We start from the raw sequence: 23,981 nt of genomic DNA, 5'->3' as shown, positions 1-23,981 counted from the left end.
ACTTTCACAGTGAAAGACTGCCGCCGAGACACATTCATGATGCCTAAGGCTGGTCAGCTGTGCAAACTATGGCGTACAAGAAACGGCACCTGACTCGTGCGAAAAGCGTGCGAAAAGCACAGAACACCCATACCGAAAAGCATTTTTTCTTCCTCCATAGCCGAAAAGCGTCTAACCAGACTATGAATGTGGATCAGGCAATAACCCTTGTTGGCCTCTTATTGGCTTAACACACGTCGATGTCGATAGGCATGCGGACAATGCGGACTCTGCACGGCAGGCCGCGCGTTGCCGTTAAGCCGACCCCCACCTCTTCCCTTCGCGAATATTCGCAGATAACCCGCACCCCCCCCTTTTTAAGCACTTTTTTCATTTTTTCGTGCGGGTTATATGCGAGAAAATACGGTAACATGAAATCGAAGTAAAACAAATAATTGTCATCAAATCTACATTTGACATTGGGCACTGGGACACCAGGCATCGCAAAGAAATCTGCAATTTTCCATCAGAACTACAATTAATCGCAATGAAATTGGGATTAGTCGGGGTAGGTATTCTTTTGAACTAAAATCCGGCACATACTACGTCCTTTCGGTAGATAAAAACCTGAATATGCATCATTGCCACACAACTCATAGAACAGCGGCACCATCTACGCAGACCTGTCGCGCTTTTTATTTATTCATCACAGATAATGGGCATTTCTGGTTTGGTCGTGAAGGTAAAGACGTATGTTAATAGAATTACACGGCTGCGATTGTGAACTTCATATATTGTATGGCCGCGTGTGCTTCGAAGACTTCGGGATCTTCGAAAAAAAAAACAAGCTTGCGGTATAATGTGAAGTGTAATGACAAAGTTTGAAATGTAGTGAATATCAAGATGGGAAAATTGTAAGAATGTTAAGAAGGCTGTACAGTATATATCTGCAAACTGTTCGAGAGGTATTCGACATCCGATTCGATTTGCTTCTAGCACCATTCCATTCGTATTCGATTCAATGTCAAACTTCTACTTTCACATTCCTAGATCTGATTGTCAACCTTGCTTGGAAAACATTTCCGCTGTTCACAGGGTCTAGCAGCCTACTTGGAAAGCCGTCGCCCATCAGTGCTGCGGATCAAGACACAGTGCCTTCGTACATTGTTTGCGGACAAATCACACTTTATGGACACGGTAAGAACCATCTGGCACACATTGTTGGAATACTGAAAGAGATGTGTGCACTGGAACGCTTTACGCGATTACCACTTAGGAGCAAGATCTTAAAGCGAAGCCTAAGAACGGAGCAAAGTTCGATTTCTCTATTGAAATACATGTAAAACGCCGTAAAAACGCCCTGTTGGTGCACTTACTTTTCTAACAACGTTATTTTAAGCACTATAAAGGGGAAAACTAACATGAATGCCCATGTATTTCGTCCCACACTTTGGGGAATATCTTGGAAATGGTGTCATCCTGGACATTCCTTTCAAGTGGATACGTCTTGAAAACTCGCCGATTACAATTCGCAAATTGCAATATGTGCCCTAAAGTATTAGTGTTGAAGTAATTAAAGTAATCAGCGAGTTTTTGTTAATTAGTTGAATATGTGTTCTGATTTCGCGTGCTGGCAATGTCCGCCTATTCGAATAATCTGGCTTAAGGACAAGAATGATCCTATATCTCTGCCACAGGCAATAAAAGAATTCCGGAACTTCAAAAGTGGTCACCCCGTGTGCCTTGTGATTTACTGGTAATCGCTTCGGCAGTGAGGGTCACGACGCGAGGAAATCGTCCAGGCGTTATGCCGTAAAGCTATTTTTACCCTGATTATATCGACAGGGGTCGATCAAGGAATGTCTCGAGACCGGAGTCGACATTTTCTCAACAGGAACTTGTCGTTGTCCGGCAAAGAACTGCTTAGACCTTTCACCCAGTGGATAGCATGCCACCCCCCCCCCCCTCGTCGAAACGGTTGGATCGAGCATGATACACCCATATTTGATCGATTATACTGATCCATTATACTCATTATGAAAGGTGACCACATTGCTGTGAACCACTGCGCTGGGGACGTATTCTGCGGCGATCCACTTCGGCTATGCTATCGCCTTGGCCCCGCCTTGGCCATCAGACGCGCGCTGATTGGCTGGTCGAACATTACGTCACCTGATGTTGCTCAACCACCCAAATAGCGCTCGCCGCACGGCGATACTATCGCCGAGACGACAACACTGTCGCCGAAAGGGATCGTCACGTCCCCTGTTTAGATAAGTCGGTGCGATTCGAGGAGCGGTTTGCTGTGGACGCATAATGTAGGTGCGGTGCGTGCAGTTCCAAAGTTATCATTTAAACGAACCTTTCGGTGTTTTGTTTAAATTGCAGAATTGTAACATAGCAAACAACCCAGTAATTTCTTCGTTCACCGGTATTGCACCAAAGTTTTAGAAAACTGGCTAATCACGAATTATATACGCAGTGCGATTTCACATATGCCACGGTGCTTTACAAGGACATTAACATTTATGGCGAGATCAGTCAGTAATGTCAGTCACTCGCAGCTATAAACATCTTTAGCTGCCTCCATGAAATGGACGGTCCACGGTCAGTAAAAATGCACGGCGATGTGGCGGTAGCCGTCCACGCGATGTATACCTCCGATCAAGACCACCGATCAAAAGAAAAGCGTTTGTGTGTCTTTCTTCGGGATGACCACCGTGATCACTCAAGAGAAATGCACGAAATTGAAAAGTGTGCTGTCAATAATTTTTATGTTCATGACATGCGAGAGCATTTAGTGCATCAACCGGATCGGCGTAACAACCCTGTCATTTCTTTGTTCAGCGGTAATGCACCCAAACTTGAGAAAACTGTCTAATCACGAATTATACGCAGTGCGACTTCAGATAAGCCACGGTGCTTTACCAAGACATTTAACATTCATGGCGAGATCGCAGTCTATCCTGTCACTCAATCACAAGCTAAAAACGTGTATAGCATGTATAGCTACGTCCATGAAATAGCATTGCCAGCAAATACAAGAAAAAAATTGAGTGTGCTGTCATAAATTTTTATGTTCATGACATGCAAAAGCATTTAGTTAATCAGCTGGATCCGCAGATAACACTGTCAGAGTTTCAAAGGCGTATTACAATTAGTTGAGTTTTGACCGCTACAAATTTTCTGTGTGATTAGTTACGCTGCATACGTTTCCGAAAAAAAAAACAACTAAGCACTGCACGTTACTCCTATTAACTATATTTTCCTCGCAGCAGAAACCAAACTAACGTTTCCATGTTTGCAGCTGTGATTTCTTTACAAGATAGACTAAGATGTCATCATAAATGTTCCTGTCACCCCTTTTGGCCTTCTGATGTCATATTGCGTCGAGATTCAGATTTTGCTCCTTTTCATGTACATAGACAGCACTATGTCCGAAGAGACATCTCTCACTGCTAACGTGCGCTAAGAAAAACTACTGCGTCACATATTGGGGCTGAGGAGTTACGGAGTCGCCATCTGTCGGAAGCGGCTGGCTTACATAGTGACAGGGAAAACGCGGCGCGCTTCTCGTAGGTTTGGCTGTCGGCGATCTCATCATAAATGGCAAACGGCATTTGGTTCGAAATTTCAGCGCTTTTCGCAGCGCGTAGCGGTGTAATGCTTTGCAGGCACGATCGTTTAAGCTTTTTGTATGCACTGCGCTTCTCGGCTCAGAATGGCCAGACCTGGTGAAGGGACCCTTTTAAGATCTGTCCACATGACACACAGTAATGTTGATGACGTATCGCGTAACCAGACTTCATTGTTCTGTGCTTAGCCAGCACACAGCAGAGTTTGATTGGATTCAGTGCAGATGGTAGTGGCTTTTCTCTCCTCTTTTCGCCATTGCTTGCTACCTGCCAAGTGTTCTGAAATCTGGAGGGCCACGGCTAGGCTTTACTTGGCGTACGTTCATGCAGCGTGCCTCACTACACTATCAATGTTGGTGCGAATGTGCGCTGCAGTTGGACAGTCGGCAGACTGGTCACGGGACATATTAGACCTAACGGTATAGTCTTGGTGTGGTTGGTACGTTGGCTTTCTGCTTTTGTCAACTTGCAATGACAGGTTGCTTGAATCTACAATGCCCATTTACGTATGGCGTCCAGAATTAAAGGCTGTGGTAGTCGCGAGAATGCAAGAGAGACCTGCAAGTATGAGATTGAGGAGACAGGCTCAACATTAAAGGGGCCTTGAAACACTTTTCTAACTAATCGTAGATATTAGGCTATGGTGTTAGGCTGCTGATCACGAGGTCGCGGGATCGAATCCCGGCCACGGCGGCCGCATTTCGATGGGGCGAAATGCGAAAACGCCCGTGTACGTGCATTTAGGTGCACGTTAAAGAACCCCAGGTGATCCAAATTTCCGGAGTCCTCCACTACGGCGTGCCTCATAATCAGATCGTGGTTTTGGCACGTAAAACTCCATAATTTAATTGAATTTTACCTAATCGTAGATAGGCTTCACTATTAGAGGACGTCGCCTCACAATCTCATGCAGTGTAATATTTTGCTCACATGTTCACCGGGGCATCCTCTGCAGATCGGCAATGTCTTTCTATTATGTGCGAAAAGTGTTTCAGAGCCCCTTTAAGCGGCAGCTGCATGAACAAAAAGGCAGCTGTGGAAACATCCTCTTTGGCTTGTCAAATCGGCTTGTAAATACCATGCTCCAGGATATGTTCCTTAGTTTTGTTTTCTTGAGAGTTGCTGAGCTGGTGTAAGTTGTGGTTTGCAAATATACCTCTGCCCGATGAGAGCATGCCCGTTACCACAGATCCGCATGCAGCACACTTTTGGATATAACGGATAATTTTTCACGTCTGGCTTTATATCAATACAATAAATTTTGCTCTTAAAGGGGTACTGACATGGTATTTTTATTCTTATTTTTTTTGCATCAAAGAAGGTTCAGTACTCTAAAAGACACAACAAAATGTTTAGCCTCACAGCACTCTAAATAAATTATAACTTTTAAATATAGGTCGAGGTTATTTGGTCGCGCATATAGGTTTATAGCTCATTTTGATAGCTCAAAAAAAAAGGTCGACCTATATTCGGATAAACACGGTAGCTTAGACAATATAGCATGTGGCGCTTCAAAAAACAACTGGTGACAATCTCAAAATACATTGTTTTGATAACGCTTTATTTCTCATCGCATCAATTCGCGCGCAGAAGTATACGCTGCTATTGGCGGCATCCTGAAGTGCATGATGCAATCGAGCCATTTCACGTGCAGCGAACTCCGGCTCCACCAGTGCGCCGCAGCACGCGGCAGCGGCGGCCGCCAGAGCGGCTCACTTATTTATATAAACAAGGGACAACGTCGGTAAGCAGGGTGCATGAACCAGCAAGCAGGGGCTTGCAAGTAGTCGTTTTTTGCAAACGCTCGCGATTGCTAGGACCTATTATTTGCCTGTAGGCATACTGTTTTAGCATTGCGTTACTGTTCTAGCATTACCGACTGCCACCGACTGCTTGGTGTTAGGTACCTTTTGGCAAGTATACAGATGTGATGCAATGTTACCATTTAAACGAAATGCAACGGCGTGGCCATCGAGAAACAGAACCAAGACGGACCGGTAGATTCGCCAAAACTACTGAAACACGAAAGTGTGGGCAGCGCAGAGTCTAGCGAGAAGGAAACGTTTCGATCACCCACGCCGTTCTCAAGGGTAATTTCGGCGAGTTCTTTTGTCTTATAATGCAATACAATCATGCTTTTGAGTGGTTGAGTACTAGTGGCAGAATTTAAAGCAGTGCCTTCGTTATCGGGAGAGTACTTGAATGTCCCGGGGGAGTCTCTAATCGTGTCCTGCATTTACATTAATTTCTCGATTACTAATGCTCTGTTCGCGATAATATTCATGTAGTTCTGCACCCGTTAGTGATCATGGATAGAAGCAAAGAGCTAGCGAATTCAAACTTTCTTATTGAAACGCTAGTGTCTGTACTTTTTCAAATGTATTTCCATAAGTAACGTGTGAATGTACAATTTTTATGGACCGGTGTTTTCCCCCTCAAGATGTACTCTCATGCGTAGATCACATCGTCCACTGTGCACAATATAACATGAAATCGAAGTAAACCAATAATTTCATCCAATCTACATGCGTTGCTGAGAAATCCATGCAATTTTCCATCAGAACCACAATCGCAATGAAATTGTGATTAGTCGTGGTATGTGTCAGAAGGTATTCTGTTGAACTAAAATCCAGCACATACTACGTCCTTTCGTTAATAAAAACCTATATATGCATCAATGCCACACAACTCCATAGAAAATCGTACCATCTACGCAGACCTTTCGCGCTTTATTTTTTCATTTGCTTTAGCATCTTCAGATAATATTCATTTCTGGTTTGGTCACGGAGGTAACGACGTATGTTAGTATGATTACATGGCTGCCATTGTGAACTTCGTATAATATTGCAGGGCCGCGTGTGCTTCGAAGACTTCGGGATTTTCGAAAAAAAAAGCTTGCGTTATAATGTGAAGTGTAATGACAAACTTTCAAATGTAGTGAATACCAGCATGGGAATTTTAAGAAGGCTGTACAGTATCTGCAAACTGTTCGAAAGGTACTCGACATTCGATTCGATTTGCTTCTAGCACCATTCCATTCGCATTCGATTCAATGTCAAACTTCTACTTTCACATCCCTAGATCCGATTGTCAACCTTGCTTGGAAAACGCTCCCGCTGTTCACAGGGTCTAGCGGCCAACTTCGAAAGCCTACGCCAGTCTAGTGCTGTGGACCAAGACGCAGTGCCCTCGTACATTCCTGTTTGCGGATATGTTTGCGGAATCACATTTTATGGACACGGTAAGAACCATCTGGCACACATTGTTGGAATACAGAAACCGATGTGTGCACTGGAACGCTTTGCGCAATTAACACTTAGGAGCATGATCTTGAAGGAAACCTTTAGCAGGGAGCAAAGTTCGATTTCTCTATTGAAATGCATGTAAAACGCCGTAAAAACTCCCTGTTAGTGCACTTACTTTTCTAACATAACGCTGTTTTAAGCACTAAAGCTGAAAACTAACTAGAATACACATGTATTTCGTCCCACACTTTGGGGAATATCTTGAAAATGGTGTCATCCTGGAGATTCGTTTCAAGTGGATACGTCTTAAAAACTCGCCGGTTACAATTAGCAAATTGCAATAGGTGCCAATGATGACGTCAATTAGTTGTTAGCAATTGCAAGATGGTACCAATGATGACGTCAATTAGTTGAATATGTGGTCCGATTTCACGTGCTGGTATGTCCGTCTATTCGAATAATCGAGCTTAAGGACAAGAATTATGCTATCTGCCACAGGTAAATGAAAAAAGAATTCCGTGAAACTTAAAAAGCGGTCACCTCGTGTGCCTTGTTATTTGCTGCTAATCGCTTCGGCTGTGAGGGTCACGACGCGACGAAGGCTTTCAGGCGTTGTTCTGTAAAGCTATTCGTACCCCGATCATATCGACAGTGGTCGATCAAGGAATATCTCGGGACCGGAGTCGACATTTTCTCAACGGGAACTTGTTGTCCGGCCAAGCACTGCTGCTTACACCTTTTTACCCAGATGATAGCATGCCCCCCCTCCCTCCCCCCTCGTCGAAACCGTTGGCTGGAGCATGATACACCAATATTTGATCGACTATACTAATCATGAAGGTATGTACTAATCATGAAAGGTCGCGCTGCTGAGCACGCGATCGTGGGATCGAATCCCGGCCGCGGCAGCCGCATTTCGATGGAGGCGAAATGCAAAGACGCCCGTGTGCTTGCGTTGTAGAGCACGTTAAAGAACCCCAGGTGGTCAAAATTCATCCGGCGCCCTCCACTACGGCGTGCCTCATAATCAAAACTGGTTTTGTCACGTAAAACTCCAGAAAGAAGTAATAATGAAAGGTCACCACTTTGCTGTGAACCACTGCGCTGGGACGTATTCTGCGACGTATTCTGCGACGTAAACAGGGGACGTATTCTGCGACGATCCACTTCGGCGATGCTGTCGCATTGGTCCCGCCTTGGCCATCAGGCGCGCGCTGATTGGCTGGTGTGACATTACGTCACCCGATGTTGCTCAACCACTCAAACGGCGATAATATTGCCGAGGCGTGCGACACAGTCGCCGACAACAAAGTCGCCGAAAGTTATCGTCGCAGAATACGTCCCCTGTTTGGATGCTTAGACATCTGCGCAATTCAAGGAGCGGTTGTGGTGGACGTATACTGTAGGTGCGGTGCGTGCGGTGCCAATGTTATCATTTAAACGAACCTTTCGGCGTTTTGTTTCAATTGCAGAACGTTACTTCAGGCCCATAGGTTTGCGTACTTTGGTGAATAGACAGCGTTTGATGAAATCAACAGACCACGCACACGAGCACTTAACTAGCAAAGAACCTGTGTCAGTGACGCTTTCCGAAACACAGCACATTTAGTTGCAGGCATATATCTTGTTCTTCGGCGCTTGGTGATGTTCTTCTGCAGTGAGTTTTTTTCTAGTTATTTTTTCAAATATTGACTGTAGCTCTTCTAAAAGAGGGGCCGACTGCGCAGGATAGCAAAATGTGTGAATGACTAATTAGAGTAAGCGCTCGTAGTGATATTAGTTTAAGGGCTATATACAACAATCTATACAATGTACAACACGTTACACATTTTGAGCAATAAAGCATAATGTAGCTGCATACATACAGGAAAGACATATACAGGTGGAACTGTGCGAGGGTAAAAGAAACCCCATGTGATCCTGCATACGCGAAACGTTAATATAAATAATTTTAAAAATACGTGCAGAGATGTCTGTACAAAACATCAAACTCAAAGAGTACACAGTTAGTACTTGCGAATTGTTTAATACTGGTTAACATAAGTTACCTTCTGCTTCTTTTCCAGCCTGTGCTGGTTACGTGCAAAAACTTGAATAAGGTAATTTGCGAATTGTGACCTAAAGACCATTCCTGAATCTGACCGTCGATAGAAAAAAAGTGAACGTTTAAGATTGTAAGCGCAATTAGAATAGAACAAAATTAAGCTGCTCAGTAAGACGAGTGTCACAGGCCGGGAAGTGCACACGAATGACACCGGCGCCATAATGACTGATGAACCGTGTACCATATTGTGCAATGCAACAAGGCGTTCGCCCGTGCGTCTGTGTGCAAGTGTCTATAGTGGATAAGTCACGGGTATGTTATGCCTAATTCGGCGAATTACCTTGTTAAAATCTAAAAAAGGGGGGGGGGGGGGGGCACGCGGTGCATCAAGCTGCATTTAGCGAGAGCACAATTCTTTTCCCAGGTTCGACTCGATAAGGAATTAAGATTGCTTAATTAGTTACATTGTCACTCCATGTTGCTTAGGAGCTATAGGAGGCTACGGCAAAGTGTATGAGCTTCAGTTATAATTCGAAGGATGCACTGTGCGGTTATACGCGATCTATACAACCAACGGGTATCCCACAGGGTTATCACCATTGGCCTCCACAGTGGCAGTTCAGGAACGCCACACACGGTAGGCGAGAATAGATGCCACAGTACAGGACTCGCTACGACACACGCACAAAGGTGCGAATGCAAGAAGACTGGTAGCAACGAATAAGTACAGCGCTCGGCTGAGGAAGAACGACATGACTGAGGAAGCTTTAGCTCGAAGCCAACTTCCGAAGCCACTGGGCCCTTTACTATTAGTGATATACATTAATGACATTACAAATGAAATTAATTCCACTGTTCAAATAAGATTATTCGCGGACGATTGTGCACTGTACAATGAGATCAATTAGTACTAAACTCTAATCTTCAAAGCATTCTTTCGTCGTGTCGGCAGTGGAGCATGGAATTAAATACCAGTAAAACAGTCTACATGTCAATAACTAGAAAGAAAATTTTAAAAACTGTCGTGTTTCTACAAATTAGGTTCCGAACTGCTTGCGGAAGTCAGCGAGTACAAGTACCTAGGAATCACGATAGCCAACAACCTCAGCTGGAGTACTCATATCTCTAACATATGTAACTCTTCATTCAGGAAACTTTGCTTTCTCAGACATAAGCTAAAACGCACACCTCCTAGTACTAACTAGGTTAACGGCATATACATCCCTAATTCGACCTAATCTCGAACGCGATCATTGTCTGGGATCCCTATACAAAAACTAACATCGATGCTCTTGAAATGATACAGCGTAAAGCTGTCAGGCTCATTTATTCCAAATATCGTACAAGTGACTCTCCCTCTGGTCTAATGATGCAGCATAACATCCAGACTCTACAATTACGAAGAAAATACAGACTAAAATTTGTTTTCGCTCAAGCATAATCTCTTGTCTGTAAACCCAGATCATTATTTAAAACCTCTTACAGCACGTCGAACATGGCATCGTCATGTTGACTCACCTTATAACGCGCGAACAAACCTTTCAAATATTCTTTCTTTCCACGCATCATAACACGTACCTTGTTAAAATCTAAAAAGGAGGGGGGGACGCGGTGAATCAAGCTGCATAAGCGAGCTGAAAGGCTGCTTTGTGCCTTTGCAGCCTTATCCTCAGAAATCGTTCCAAGCGAATACGCCTTGCAGTCTCACTAGCTACAATTACTACATTAATATGTGCCGTAAAATAATTGTAATTATTTTAATTACTTAACTATATTAATTTTTATAGAAGTAATGGCCGCCTTATCGAGCTCAAGGGTTAGACTTATGCTTATGCTATCTGCCGAAAGAAATTTTGAGAAATTTGCTGGAGTATAAATTAGTCACAGGCCGGCGCGGCACACGCAGCACAGTCACAGCGTAAGCTGATTGAGCGGCGCAAGAGTAGCTCCAATTTCGGCACCACGCACAACAATGTCTTCGCGACAAAGTGTCTTCACCTCGATTTTGACGAGAACGGTCTGAACTGTCCGCCCGGCGTCGGCGTCGACGGCGAGCTGCGACTTGTAATGCTCTCTGAGCAGCAGTCTGATGAGCCCGATGATGCCTGGTGGTAGCCGCGCACGTAGTTCTACGATTCGCTTCTTTAGCAGAAGTTCGCACCTCGCGAGGAGACGCCATAACGTGTTCCGAAGAGGTACCCAGAATACGTGGCGCACATCTAACATCGGGATAGCGTTGATTGCGTGCCTCGTCTGAATCGCATCTCGTCGCACGCGGCGGTTGCAGGCACGTTAACTAGATGGCGCCACCATACTGGCGGAGGTTCGGGTCGTCTGCGCCTGTAGGGCGCGTATAAAAGGAATGTTTCTTCTCCCTGATAGCAAGCGCTTGCGTGGCTCAGTGGTAAAGTATCCGACTCCCACGCAGCGGGCCTGGGCTCGATCTCGGCGGAGAGCGGGTACTTTCGCATTTCCGGTGATAGCGGTTACGCCCGGGGACGGCGGCGGCATCACCGCGACCAGGAACAGCTATTGGAATGAGCCCATAACAGCTTACGCTGCAAGACTTCACAGATTCCCAGAGCCATTCCTGGAGGACAGTATCTCGTCGGTAGGCACTTATGAATGAATTGCACGTAAGCGCGGTCAGCCATAGCGTTCTCGGATGCCGTAAGCCATGCCGACGCATTCCTTTCGGCGTAATCCGCAGTGCACGTCCTGGCACGTCAAACCACTAGATAATGGCCCAACCTTCTTGGAATTCGTTTAACAGTGCCTACCGACGAAATACTGTCCACCAGGAATGCCCTGGGAATCTGTGAAGTTGTTTTTAGTCCTGACATCTTAAAACCTCCGAAATTAGCCAATATCGCCATTTAACGAAGTTGATCGCTGCAAGTACAACTTCGTTATATTGAGGTTTGACTTTATTCTACAAGCTGCTCATGAAATGACTTGGTAGATGTGATGCAATTGTTGCTTACATTTGGTAGGAAGAGGGTTAAGCATTGTGTTTGCTTTGCAGTGAGCACAAAAGTAGCTGAGGTGCACGACGGCAACCGCTTCGACTGCTGTCGACCTCATCCAGCAGACCTACCCACGCGGCCAATGTATCACAAGACAAGCGTCTACCGGGGCACCATGGAATTCCAGTTTGAGAAATCCACATGGCCATCATTCGGGAACGGAAACGCTGGCTGGGTACCATGATTGTTTTTCCTTCTGGTGGTTGATGTAAGGTTTCGCGGTGATAATTCAGAGAGGCAATTAAAAAAAACTGGAGGATTATGTTCAGCTGTATTGATAAAAGTACATGTGCTGGGCTGGTTGGTCCATGATAATGAGCATGAAAAACAAGAGTAACGGGCCAGCCACGATGAATAGAGACGATGGCGCAAACAACCAAATGCTTATTTGTCCAAGGAGCGTTATACAAGAACCTCGATAATTTGAACTTAATTCGAGCTCGCACTGTGCTAATGTCATAATCTTTGGAGAATCTTTGGAGGGTAGGATTGTTCCTACCGTTCCATCGTTCCACAGATTTTGACGTGGACCAGGGAGAACACACGACTCTAGCTCGCTTACGACTGATGTTTGTTGAATCCAGTACTCCTCCCCTCAGATTGGTCAGGCATGCGCATAGGGAAGTGCAATCGTGTAGACAAGACTCGCCCATACACGGTGCACCAATCGGCGTGCCTTCCCACTCGGTTTGAACTTCGTACACGCTTTCATGCTATCTATAGCAGCTACTTTTGTCGCCGTAGCCTTTGTCCGCATTGCATATATATGAGAGTAGCTTCACTCAATTTTCCCGACCTGTACTAACCTTGTACCGACAGACTCATGTGCTGCGTAATGACTGTGTGCGTCAAGGTACCGATCTCTGCTGGGTTTTTTTTTTTTCGAATATACCGAGTATTCGGAAAAATCATATTCAGAAAAAACTTCGTTCATTCGACCTTCGTTGATTCAAAAAGTCGGATAATTCGGACTCTATCCTCTGGCCCCGGCTGCCATATGGGTTATTTAACGAAATCAAACTCTTGTTGGTTCAATTGTATTTGGCCGCGCACCGGTTAATTCGGACAACTCTCGGAGCTCGCGGAGCACGGAGTGCCGGAAACGTGCGACTCAAGGGTGGAAATGTCACTAGCGTCTATCCGAAATAAAGCGGTGGAGTCTGCATCGTCATAGTCATCAGCAGAAGTTGTACGTTAACGACAGTAACGCTGGAACACTTTGTGCCTTTGCAGCCGTATTCTTGCGTTTCCAGCCGCGCATAACGCCGGTTTGGCCACGTGCCTTCATCACGGCATAGTCTCCACCCATTTTCGCATCGATAGCCACTACAGTTTAGTTCATAGCGGTTGTGGGAAACAGTAGTTCTGTTTTGAGTCAGTGCAATATATGGCTGCGTGTGTAGTGTCACAAACATGCCAGAAGTTGTCGAGGATTAACAGCGCAACCTACATCGCGATGGACGGATGATCTGTTGGCGACCAGCTCACAGGCGAAAAGTAATCGGGATGTGCGTGCGGCAGTAAAAAGCTTATCTTAGAGGAAGATATGCACTACGGTTGTGCTCCGAAGGAAGTCGCAAGGCATTCGCCGCTGCGAGTGCTAATCAGTCCAGTCACGAGATGACTACAATTGCAGCTTGCGCAGTGCTTTTTTGCAAAATAAAAATAGGATTTACTGATTCATTTACTAAGTAAAAGTGTTGTAGTAAACCTTTATTGTTTTTCGATGCCCTCGATAATGCAGCATTTGGTAATTGCGGCCATGTTTTTTTTTTCCATTCCGTGAAATCCGAATGAACAAGGTTTTACTTTACAGATATCCGATTGACAAACACCCTCCTTGAATAGAAAAATTGGCATCCACCCGGTCGTAGCACGAAGCTTGAAAGGAAACCCATATGGCTTTCTTGTTCTTGGGATAGAATTTGTCTTGTTGTGGTGATAGAACCACAAACCATATTTTGTTTCCGTTTTTGTAGCTTCCTACACATCATCAAAAGGGACCTAACACAAATTGTTGCCCAATTCTGCTTCAGTTGGCCACACAGTGGCAAGAACGTTTATAACGAGCTCGCAGTCTGTCTTTGAGGAAATCGCAGATGTCCGCGCAGCTACGTTATTTTGTTTCCAGATTCTGGGCAAAAATATCACCTTCATTTCGTACGCCGAAACCGGCCATTTCGCGTACCGTCTATTTATCATCACGTAACTATTTTTTTTACGAACGCGACAATGGTTGCCTCAAGAGGTCTGGGGAAAAATGGAAGCCAGACCTAAGAGTTCAAGAAGCGAGAATAGACAGCCAATTGGACCTCAAATGTGAAAATGTATATTATCAGAATGTGCAATGAACTAATTGGCGCCACAGAAAACCTTTTGTTTCCTTGAAGCGAAAAACGAGAAAAGGAATTCCTTTTGTGTTCTGTATTATTTTAAGCTAATTTGCCTCCTTAGGGGTGTGCTAATATTTGAAAGTTTTGATCAGGCAATCGATCAGTATTATATTACATTCAGTCCTCCAGTAAAATAATTTGTATTCAAAAAATATGTTAGCTCCCGAGCGCATAGATAACGTCGTCCACTGTGCACAATATAACATGAAATCGAAGTAAAACTTTCATACAATCATCATTGGGCATCAGGTGAAAGGTCGCAGCGCGTACTTGAGAACCCTGCAGTTGTCAATCACAACCACAATCAATCGCAATAAAATTGTGATTGGACGTGGTATTCACGAGCAGGTATGATTTCGTACTAAGATCTACCACGTGCGTTCTTTCGGTGGATGAAACCTTAATTTGATTTGCTTCATTGCCACACAACTCGATAGAACAGCGGTACCATTAATCGCAGATCTTTGGCACCTGATTTTTATTCGCTTTATCTTCACAGACAAAATGCATAGCTTGTTTGGTCGCGAAGGTATACACGTATGTTAATGGGATCACACTGGTGCCATTGTAAACATCTTATAATATTGCATGACCGCGTGTGCTTTGAAGACTCCCAAGTTTACGAAAAACGCTGCATTTATTAAGCTTGTTTTATAATGTGCAGTTTAATGACAAACTTCCCAACGTTGCGATTTCCAGGAAGGGAAAATTGTAATAATGTTGAGAAGGTCGTACACTTTTCGCAAACTATTCGAAAGGTATTCGATGTTCGATTCGATTTGCTTCTATATAGCACTATTTTATTCGTGTTCGATTCCCTACATCTGATTGTAAGCATTCCTTTGAAGACATTTCCTCTTTTGACAGGGTCTAGCAGCCTACTCGGAGAGCCTTCGCAGCCGGCGCTGTAAGCCAAAACACAGCACCCTCGACACTTCTGCTTGCGGACGTATCACACTTTATGGACACGGTAAGAAGCGTCTGGCCCTCACCTTTGCAATACATACAACGCCGTGTGCACTGGAACGCTTTGCGCAATTACCACTTTTGAGGAACATCTTAAAGCGAAGCTTTAGCATGGAAAATTTGGTAATTGTAGAAGTGCCTTTGAGACAAATCCTTAAACCGATTTGGTGCAATTGAGAATGTGTTTCATGCATTTGAGAGAAAAGTTTCGATCTTGTCACGTTCGGAAGCGCAATTTCATTTCTAGCCTGGGAGAGTTATACAAGAATACCCCATTTGATTAATACGCATTTTAACGGATCGTGCCTGTTACCGAATTACCAAGTTGAGATCATCCGAACAATATATAAGCTTCTTGAGCTCATTCAAAATAAATTAGATTCTGTACCCATATTCTGGCATGCTCGGGGTAGTCCTGTACAAAAGTTTTAGCACCAATACTCTGAAAAGGGTTGCCATGCGGGCCTGTTCTGTTACGTCAAGGCGACCGCCGTGTGTACAATGTGTCTTCTTGTGTCAATATCATTTAATCCAAAGGTCACAAGGGGAGCTTTGACACTATTGTCTATGGGAGCTTCATGGCAAGAAGACACAGCAAGAGAATCGTGGCTTTGCCTGAACGTCATTCTTGTGATATTGTATTCACTTTCAACAAAATATTGCGGTAAAGGAACAGCAATTTCCAATATATCGCATGTGCACTTTAAAATTCCTCTAGTATTTTGTGCAGAACACGTGCATCAGTCGCCGCCAGTTTGGAGATATGCGCCATCAAATTCCGTGGTTGCTCAGTGGCTATGGTGTTGGGCTGCTGAGCACGAGGTCGCGGGATCGAATCCCGGCCACGGCGGCCGCATTTCGATGGGGGATAAATGCGAAAACACCCGTCGACTTAGATTTAGGTGCACGTTGAAGAACCCCAGGTGGTCCAAATTTCCGGAGTCCCCCACTACGGCGTGCCTCATAATCAGATCGTGGGATTGGCACGTAGAACCCCATTTTTAATTAATTCATTTCTCCGTAAAACTGCACTGTTGTTCCACTTACCTTTTTTACCAAAATGCTGTTTTATACATTGAAGCATAAAAATAACCACAACGCCCATGTATTTCGTACCACATGTTTGTTAATTAGTTGAACTTGTGTTTCCATTTCTCATGCTACTAATGACCCCCTCTTCGAATATCCCAGCTCAACGATAACAATTATGCTACCTGCCACAGGCGATTTCTAAAAATTCCATAAAGCTTAATTTTGAACACCCGGTATGAAACGAGGACTATATAGCCTCGACCATTATTTTGGCTGTCAAGACGTTCAAGCGTAGGATATCGGCCCCTCTTTTCGCCATTGCTTCCTACCTGCCAAGTGTTAATCTGGAAGGTCACGGCTAGGCTGGACTGGTGGGCTAGTGGTAGGGCATAACTTGAGGTGCAGCGCAGGATAGCACGTAGGACGTGCTCTCTTGCGCACTCGTGCGCTCTTGCGCTGAACCTCAAGTTATATAGACAGCACTATGTCCCGAAAGACATCTCTCACTACTAACGTGCGCTAAGAAAAACTACTGCGTCACATATTGGGGGTGAGTGAGACTGAGTCGCCATCTGTCGGAAGCGCCTCGCTTGCATAGTACGAGGGACAACGCGGCGCGCTCCTCATAGGTTTGGCCAGCGCCTCCTCTATTTTTTTCAATGCCTACAAAGTGGTTCATTTGGGAAAGGAAAGGTTGGCGCTATCTTCTGCAGCCCTTGAAGGAGCACGGCTCAGCGCCAGGTGCAGCCGATCCAACGCTTTACCTCCCTCTCCGATTAACCCTTTCCTACTCTTCCCCGTCGGCTAGCGCTCGTTCCTGCTTTACGGTCGTGGGGGAGAGTACCCTCTGGGTGGCGCCTCACGACGGAAGTCGGAGGAAGTAATCCTGACAAGACGCGTGCAGCGTCTACCGCATCTCCTCCGGAACGGCAGCGGCGCGCGCTCAGTGGCTCAGACAGCTCAGACGCACGCGCGACGCAAGCAGTCGCACCCTATGGGAAGCGTCACATCGCGGCAACTCACTGAACTAAGGCGGACCAACGGCTCCATTGCGGAGCGGGTGATTGCACTGGAATCGAAAAAATAGGAGGCGCTGGTTTGGTTGTCGGCGATCTCATCAGAAAGGGTAAACGGCATTTGGTTTTGAAATTTCAGCGCTTTTCGCGGCGCGCAGCGGTGTAATGATTTGCAGGCACGATCGTTAGTGCTTTTTGTAAGCACTGCGCTTCTCAGCTCAAAATGGCCAGCCCTGATGAGGGGCCCTTTTAAGATCTATCCAAATGACACACAAAAAGGTTGAGGACGTATCGCGTAACCAGACTTCCTTGTTCTGTGCTTAGCCAGCATTAGCACAGCAGAGCTTGATTGGGGTTAGTCACGGCCGCGGTGACGGCATTTCGATGGGGGCGAAATGCGAAAACACCCCGTGTACTTAGATTCAGGTGCACGTTAAAGAACCCCAGGTGGTCCAAATTTCCGGAGTCCCCCACTACGGCGTGCCTCAATCGGATCGTGGTTTTGGCACGTAAAACCCAATATTCTATTTTAATTTTTTAGGGTCAGTGCAGATGGTAGTGACTTTTCTCCCCTCTTTTCGCCATTGCTTCCTACCTGCCAAGTGTTAATCAATCTGGAAGGCCACGGCTAGGCTATACTTGGCCATACTTGGTTCATCCAGCGCGCCTGACTGCACTCTCATCACTATCGGTGCGAATGTGTGCTGGAGCTGGACATTCTGCAGACTGGTCACGGGACATATTAGTTTGAGTATCTACCACGTAACTCTAGGTCATGAACAAAACGGCCGCTGTGAAAACATCCTCTTTGGCTTGTCAAATGGGTTTTGAAATAGCATGCTCCGGGTTATGTTCGTTAGTTTTGTATTCTTGGGAGTTGCTCAGCTGGTGTAAGTTGTATTTTGCAAAGATACCTCTGCACGATGAGAACATGCGCGTTAAAAGAGATCCGCATGCAGCATACTTTTGGATATAACGGACAATTTTTCTCACTTCTGCCTACACTAACAATGCAATAAGTTTTGCTTTTAAACGGGTACTGACATGGTATTCTTTGTTCTTATTGTTTTGCTTCAAACAAAGGTTCAGTACTCTAAACAGCACAACAAGATACTGGTTAGCCTCACAGCGCTCTAAATAAATTATTACAATAGCTTTTAAATATAGGTCGAGGTTATTTGGTCGCGCATATAGGTTATAGCTCATTTTGATAGCTCTATCAGCTATCAAAATGAGCTCTAGCAGCTGTATTGTATTTGGAAACTATTCGAAATGCTTTAAATATTCGATTCGATCGGAAAAACAAGCTCGACCTATATTCGAATAAATACGGTAGCTTCGACACTATAGCATATGGCGCTTCAAAAACAACTGGTGACAATCTCAAAATACATTGTTTTGGTAACGCTTTATTTCTCATCGCATCAATTCGCACAGAAAAGATACGCTGCTATTCGCGGCATCCTGAAGTGCATGATGCAATCGAGCCATTTCACGTGCAGCCACACCCGGCACAACCACCAGTTTGTCGAAGCAAGCGGCAGCGGCGTCAGCCCGAACGGCTCGTTTATCTTGATAAACAAGGGACAACGTCGGTAAGCAGGCTGCATGGACCAGCAAGCAGGGGCTTGCAAGTAGTCGTTTTTTTCCAAACGTTCGTCATTGTTAGGACCTATTATTTGCCTGTAGGCATAGTGTTTTAGCATTTAGTTACTGTTCTAGCATTACCGATTGCCACAGACTGCTTGCTTTTGGTGCCTTTTGCCAAGTTTACCAGGACGCCGTCTCGCAATCGGCATCCATGAAACTGACAAAGTACTGCCAGTGAGTGCACCTTAGTTATTTCAAGAAAGTAAATCACATAAAACCTGTAACTATAACAAGCTCTCTTTTAATGGACTAGAGAGCCAATTAAAAATGTAAAAATGTGTACATCCCAGAATGTGTGTAATAGCGTCGTTGCCGGTGGAAATTTTAGTCTGCATCACATTGAACCTTTGGTTTGCTTGCAGCCAAACACGATAAAATAGGCGACCATCTTGTCGTGCATTATTTTGAACGCATTTGCATTCGATTAGGCGTATGCGAAAATTTGAATATTAAAATAAAGGATCGCAGAATGTCCTATTCTATTCAGTCCCACAATGAAATAGTCTGTAATTAAGAATCAGTTTCATGATTATATAAATTTCGTGTTATATTGTGCACAGTGGATGACGAGATCGACGGAATCGCGAACTAATAATCCCGAATGCGTCGGATCTCGTCATCCACTGTGCACAATGTAACATGAGATCGAATTAAACGCTCATAACTGTCATCCACTCAACATTGTACATACGGTACTACAGAAAGACGCGTACTTGAAAAATGTTGGTTTCACCCGAAAGGCGAACCATCAATTGCGATAGCAAATTAGTAGAGCGCTATACAGAGTAAGGATAGTAGTTTTATCAGCTGTGTAAACTTGGACATGCAGCAGCACCACCAACGTGCAGAACTGTTGTCGACGTCCGTCGGCGTTTTGCACGCGTTCGCACCCCTACATCCTATTGCAAACATTCTTTTGAACCCACTTCTGCTTTGGCAGGGCCTAACCACCGACTCGGAGAGCACTAGACTTAATAGTTCAGCGGAAACCCGCTAGGCTAAGAGAAGTAATTAAATGGAAAATGAGATGTCTACCCAATTGTAGCAATTGCTACAAAGGAAATCCGTACGGGTTCCACGAGAGAGGCACCCGTATGACCAGCAACGAATTTTTCTTCAACTGCGAGGCTTTTCTTTCGAAGAACCCGCATGGGTTTCCGTTGTAGCAATTGCTACGATTGGGTGGATGTCACATTTTCCATTTTATCACAATAGGCTATTTCAGAAATACTTCACCGCAAAATGTACTTCAAGGCTTTCAGCAGAAGCGGAGTTATTGGCAATCGAACACGACCTCCGCTGTGCTCCCGTTCCTACTACAACGCCTTGCACTGCGAAGGGTATACGGCGGAGTGGGGCATTGCTACGACGCTCCGCCTTCTAAATGTCACCGTGCCGCGCAGTTCAAATTTTCATTTTGGACGTTGCCGTAGAAGCCGCGACTTTCGATTTTGGTGCCTACGACGCGCTAAACGTAAGCCAAACGCACTTGTCCTCAGTACGCTTAGCCAGTGGACACGTGGCGGCACCCCGCGGCGGCTGCGGTATCTACGCTGCGTAGCCAACCACAGCTACCAATAGCAGCCGCGTATGGGGAACTCGAGTTATTCGGAAATAAAGCGTCCAGAAGAGAGTAAGGAGCAGGCTTCTGTTTGAAAAAAGAGCTTGTGAGAGAAAGGTTCGCTCCGCTCCCGAGCTCCACTCACCGCGCACGACAGCAAAACTTGGCTGAGATGTTCACTGTCACGTACGCTACCCGCTAACTACGTTATTTCCCCAAGCCCGAGGGTTTTTTTTTTTTTTTTTTTTTGTAAGAGGGAGATCTTATGAGGCAGCTTTAGATCAGAGCAAAGTCCGATTGCTGTATTTAAATGCATGTAAAAGGTTCGAATGCTTTTGAGACAATCAGTGAAGTGATTTGGTGCGTTTGAGACAATATTTATTTGGGGCACTGGAGAGAAAAAAGGTTAAATGTGGTGACCTTAGAAAGCGCAATTTTATTAGCCTGGAAACTTACAAAGCACGGGGTTCCGTCTAAGAAAATTAGCTAAAAGCTTTATCATAGTGTCCGCGTGGTTTTCTGCACTATACTTCACCTTTACAAGTGCTCTGTCACTTGGGCCCTCTGTTTAATGGCAGTGCCTGCTCTGGCAGTCAGCTCCGGGAATCGTGTGCGGTCGTGATTGTCTGAAAGCAACAAATTGAATGTTGAATGATGAAGCTCAGCGGGAAGAGCACTGCGATGCAGGTCGATACCTTTTGTGAAAACTGTACGAAAACTGTTCCATGCGGAATTGGTGGCCACGAGCTCTTTAGCGTAGCCTTGCAGTGATAAAAAATGCCAGGCCTGCGCGGCACACGCAGCAGTCACAGCGTAAGCTAGACGAGTGTTACTACTACACTGTACTAGAATTCTAGTACACCGTAGTACTACCTAGTAATTGAGTGAATGCGCCAGGAACGCGCTTGGGACGCCATCGGGCGTGAAAGCCGACGCGTTCTATCGCCGATAGCTAGCGCCGTTCAGCCCAGCCAAGCGGCCGACAATGCAACTACGGCTGTCACATTCGCGCCCTTTGCAACGCACCCGACGCGGCCGGCTTGGCACGCCGTCGCGCGTCGGATCTATTCTGGATCTATTAGATTCGTATTCGAGTTGCTCTCAAACGCTACTTTTTGCACATCTCTAGATCCGATTGCCAACATTCGTCTGCAAACACTTTTGCTTTTGACAGGGTCTAACCACTTTTCGGAGAGCCCGCGCCAGCCCACTACTGTGGGCCAAGACACAGCGCCTTCGTAACTTCCTGTCTGCGGCCGTATCGCATTTTATGGACACGGTAAGAACCGTCTGGTACTCAGCTTTGGAATGCACGCAACGGTGCGTGCACTGCAACGCATTGCGCAATCACCACCAAAATCTTAAAAGGAAGCTTGATCTCGGGGCCACGTGCGATTTCTCCATTGAAATATTTGCAAGACGTAAAAATGGTTTTATGAGACAATGACTGAGCCGATTGGATTGAAATGTGGTGCGTTTGAGAGAAAAGGCTCAAATTTGGTCTCATTTGGGAGCGCAATCTTATTTTTAGCCTGTACATGTTAACAAGTGCTGGCAAATTTTGAAATTATTGATGCACGAAGTTTACGAATCCGTAACTGGACACCATAAACAAATATCTAATTCTGTAAACTGCTTCTGTTCGAGCATCTAACAACCTTTAGGACGGTTTTACCAAGGGCTTGCTCATATATTAGTGGCATATTACACAGCGGCGTATATTACATCAAGGATGTCCACTACTACTAGTGTGCTACTAATAGTGTATAATTACACTATTGTGTATAATTAGGTGCTGTATAGAGAATTTTAATGTTATTTATGCTGACATACACATTTTCAAACTTGGCACTGCAGCTTATTAAAGCGGAGATGTTTGCCTACTTTCCTGCGTTTGACGTGGCTGCCTAGCTGCTGGGTGCTGCTTGGTCGCTCTCTATTGTGGCGGATATCTTTGGATACATATATAGAAAGATTATATGAAGTTTCTCACGACGTGACGTAAAATGGCCGTAGACCGGAACTCTTAGATTGCGTTATCCATTTTCCGGTCTTGCTACACTAGCCAGTCAGGGAGCGCCTGACGAACCACGATTAAGTGTTCGTCGCAGAATACGTACCCAGGTATGCTGATCATGTTTGCAAAACTATTTTCTGCTTAAAAAATAACTGCCTACATGAAACCGGGACACTGTCACCTCTAAAGCACACCGAGGTATTTATTATTAAAATTTCGAATTACATTGAGCGGATTCTTGGATTAGCGTTATTTTCCTTCATTTATCCCCTCGATGCACCCCGCTGAATTCTTGGCCACTCCTACAGATGGGCATATACTATACTACTATGCACGAGTGCTAAATAAAACATGAGTTAGATGTCGGCTTGCAGATGTCTGTAAAGCACACCGAACTGTTAATTGTTTATTATAATTCACAAATTCTTTGATTTTCATTACTGTGGTTGGATCCGCATACTGAATGTGCTACTGGGCTGTTCCCGATCTTGGCTAATTCTCCAAAATGGCTACACGTCCCACTATGATACGAACTACAGAATCCTAAGTGTTGGTCGCACGTTTGAATGAATACGCACCTGTCATAACTAAATTGTATGCGTCGCCGTTAGCAGTAAAATGTTCATTTAACCGCCTGACTTGAGCTCCTATTAGCATACATTCCAACATACACCTTTCTGCAAATATTGCTGTTTGGCAAATGCCATGGTATTCATGAGGTTTACTGCGTGGTTGCTGCGAATGCCTTCGCATTCGGAAGGGGGAATTCACGGCCTAAAATAAACTTCGCGTTCGATGCCGTGAGGGCTGCTGCGTTCGTGAAGGGGAAGCGCTATTTCTGTTCTAAAATATGAATGGCACCACTCATTTACTCGTTGTGCTTCTCATTCGTTGGTTCGGGGATGTTTGACGGGAACGTTTTCCGAACTGGATGTAACACCCCTACATCCGAATTTAAACTTTCCTTCGAAAACATTTCTGCTTTTGACAGGGTCTAGCCACCTACTCGGAGAGCCCGCGCCAGCCGACTAAGACACGGCACCTTCGTAACTTCCTGTCTGCGGCCGTATCGCATTTTATGGACACGGTAAGAACCGTCTGGTACTCAGCTTTGCAATGCACGTAACGGTGTGTGCGCTGCAACGCATTGCGCAATCACCAGCACCAAAGCTTTAGCTCCGGGCCGCGTACTTAATTATGTGTACAGTTCTGTGGCATTCGCGTTTCCTGTTTGCATCGGAGCGCGTTCTGCTGTGGCACCCATTTTAGAGAATCATATCTGTGGCGGTGAAAGCCCTGCGGGAACATTTGTTTCCAAGTTAGTCATGTTACCCACAGAACGACAGTTATCGTTTAAAGCTATCCGTATGCAGTTAGCCGTATTGCTTTCTATATGTTAAGCAACAAGTGAAACGTC

The 23,981-nt window shown here is 45.1% G+C and overlaps 2 protein-coding genes across 7 annotated transcripts in view; both read left to right on the top strand.

The window, feature by feature from the left end:
- LOC125945616 (uncharacterized) overlaps positions 1 to 6,960 on the top strand; it is a 52,441-nt gene extending 45,481 nt beyond the window's left edge. For 4 of the 5 annotated variants that reach the window (XM_049667774.1, XM_049667775.1, XM_049667773.1 and 1 more), the window contains 3 exons: positions 1,075 to 1,176; positions 5,269 to 5,358; positions 6,741 to 6,960. In XM_049667774.1, the coding sequence (XP_049523731.1) occupies positions 1,075 to 1,176; positions 5,269 to 5,342 (176 nt within the window). In that variant the 3' untranslated portion in view covers positions 5,343 to 5,358; positions 6,741 to 6,960. The remainder of the gene's footprint in view (positions 1 to 1,074; positions 1,177 to 5,268; positions 5,359 to 6,740) is intronic. The other variant, XM_049667776.1, reaches the window with a different exon arrangement.
- A 4,861-nt stretch (positions 6,961 to 11,821) lies between these two features.
- The window catches only part of LOC119453331 (uncharacterized), a 68,760-nt gene continuing 56,600 nt past the window's right edge, over positions 11,822 to 23,981 (top strand). The window contains exons 1-5 of one of the 2 annotated variants that reach the window (XM_049667777.1): positions 11,822 to 12,104; positions 15,190 to 15,292; positions 18,839 to 18,931; positions 21,722 to 21,826; positions 23,556 to 23,651. In XM_049667777.1, coding sequence (XP_049523734.1) covers positions 15,284 to 15,292; positions 18,839 to 18,931; positions 21,722 to 21,826; positions 23,556 to 23,651 — 303 coding nt within the window. In that variant the 5' untranslated portion in view covers positions 11,822 to 12,104; positions 15,190 to 15,283. Of the gene's footprint in view, positions 12,105 to 15,189; positions 15,293 to 18,838; positions 18,932 to 21,721; positions 21,827 to 23,555; positions 23,652 to 23,981 lie in introns of those variants that run through there. The other variant, XR_007467081.1, reaches the window with a different exon arrangement.

The sequence above is a fragment of the Dermacentor silvarum genome, chromosome 5, assembly GCF_013339745.2.
Source record: "Dermacentor silvarum isolate Dsil-2018 chromosome 5, BIME_Dsil_1.4, whole genome shotgun sequence".
In the NCBI taxonomy this organism is placed as follows: Eukaryota; Metazoa; Arthropoda; class Arachnida; order Ixodida; family Ixodidae; genus Dermacentor; species Dermacentor silvarum.
Note: the sequence above shows the minus strand (reverse complement) of the source record. Positions and strands in the feature narration are given on the sequence as shown.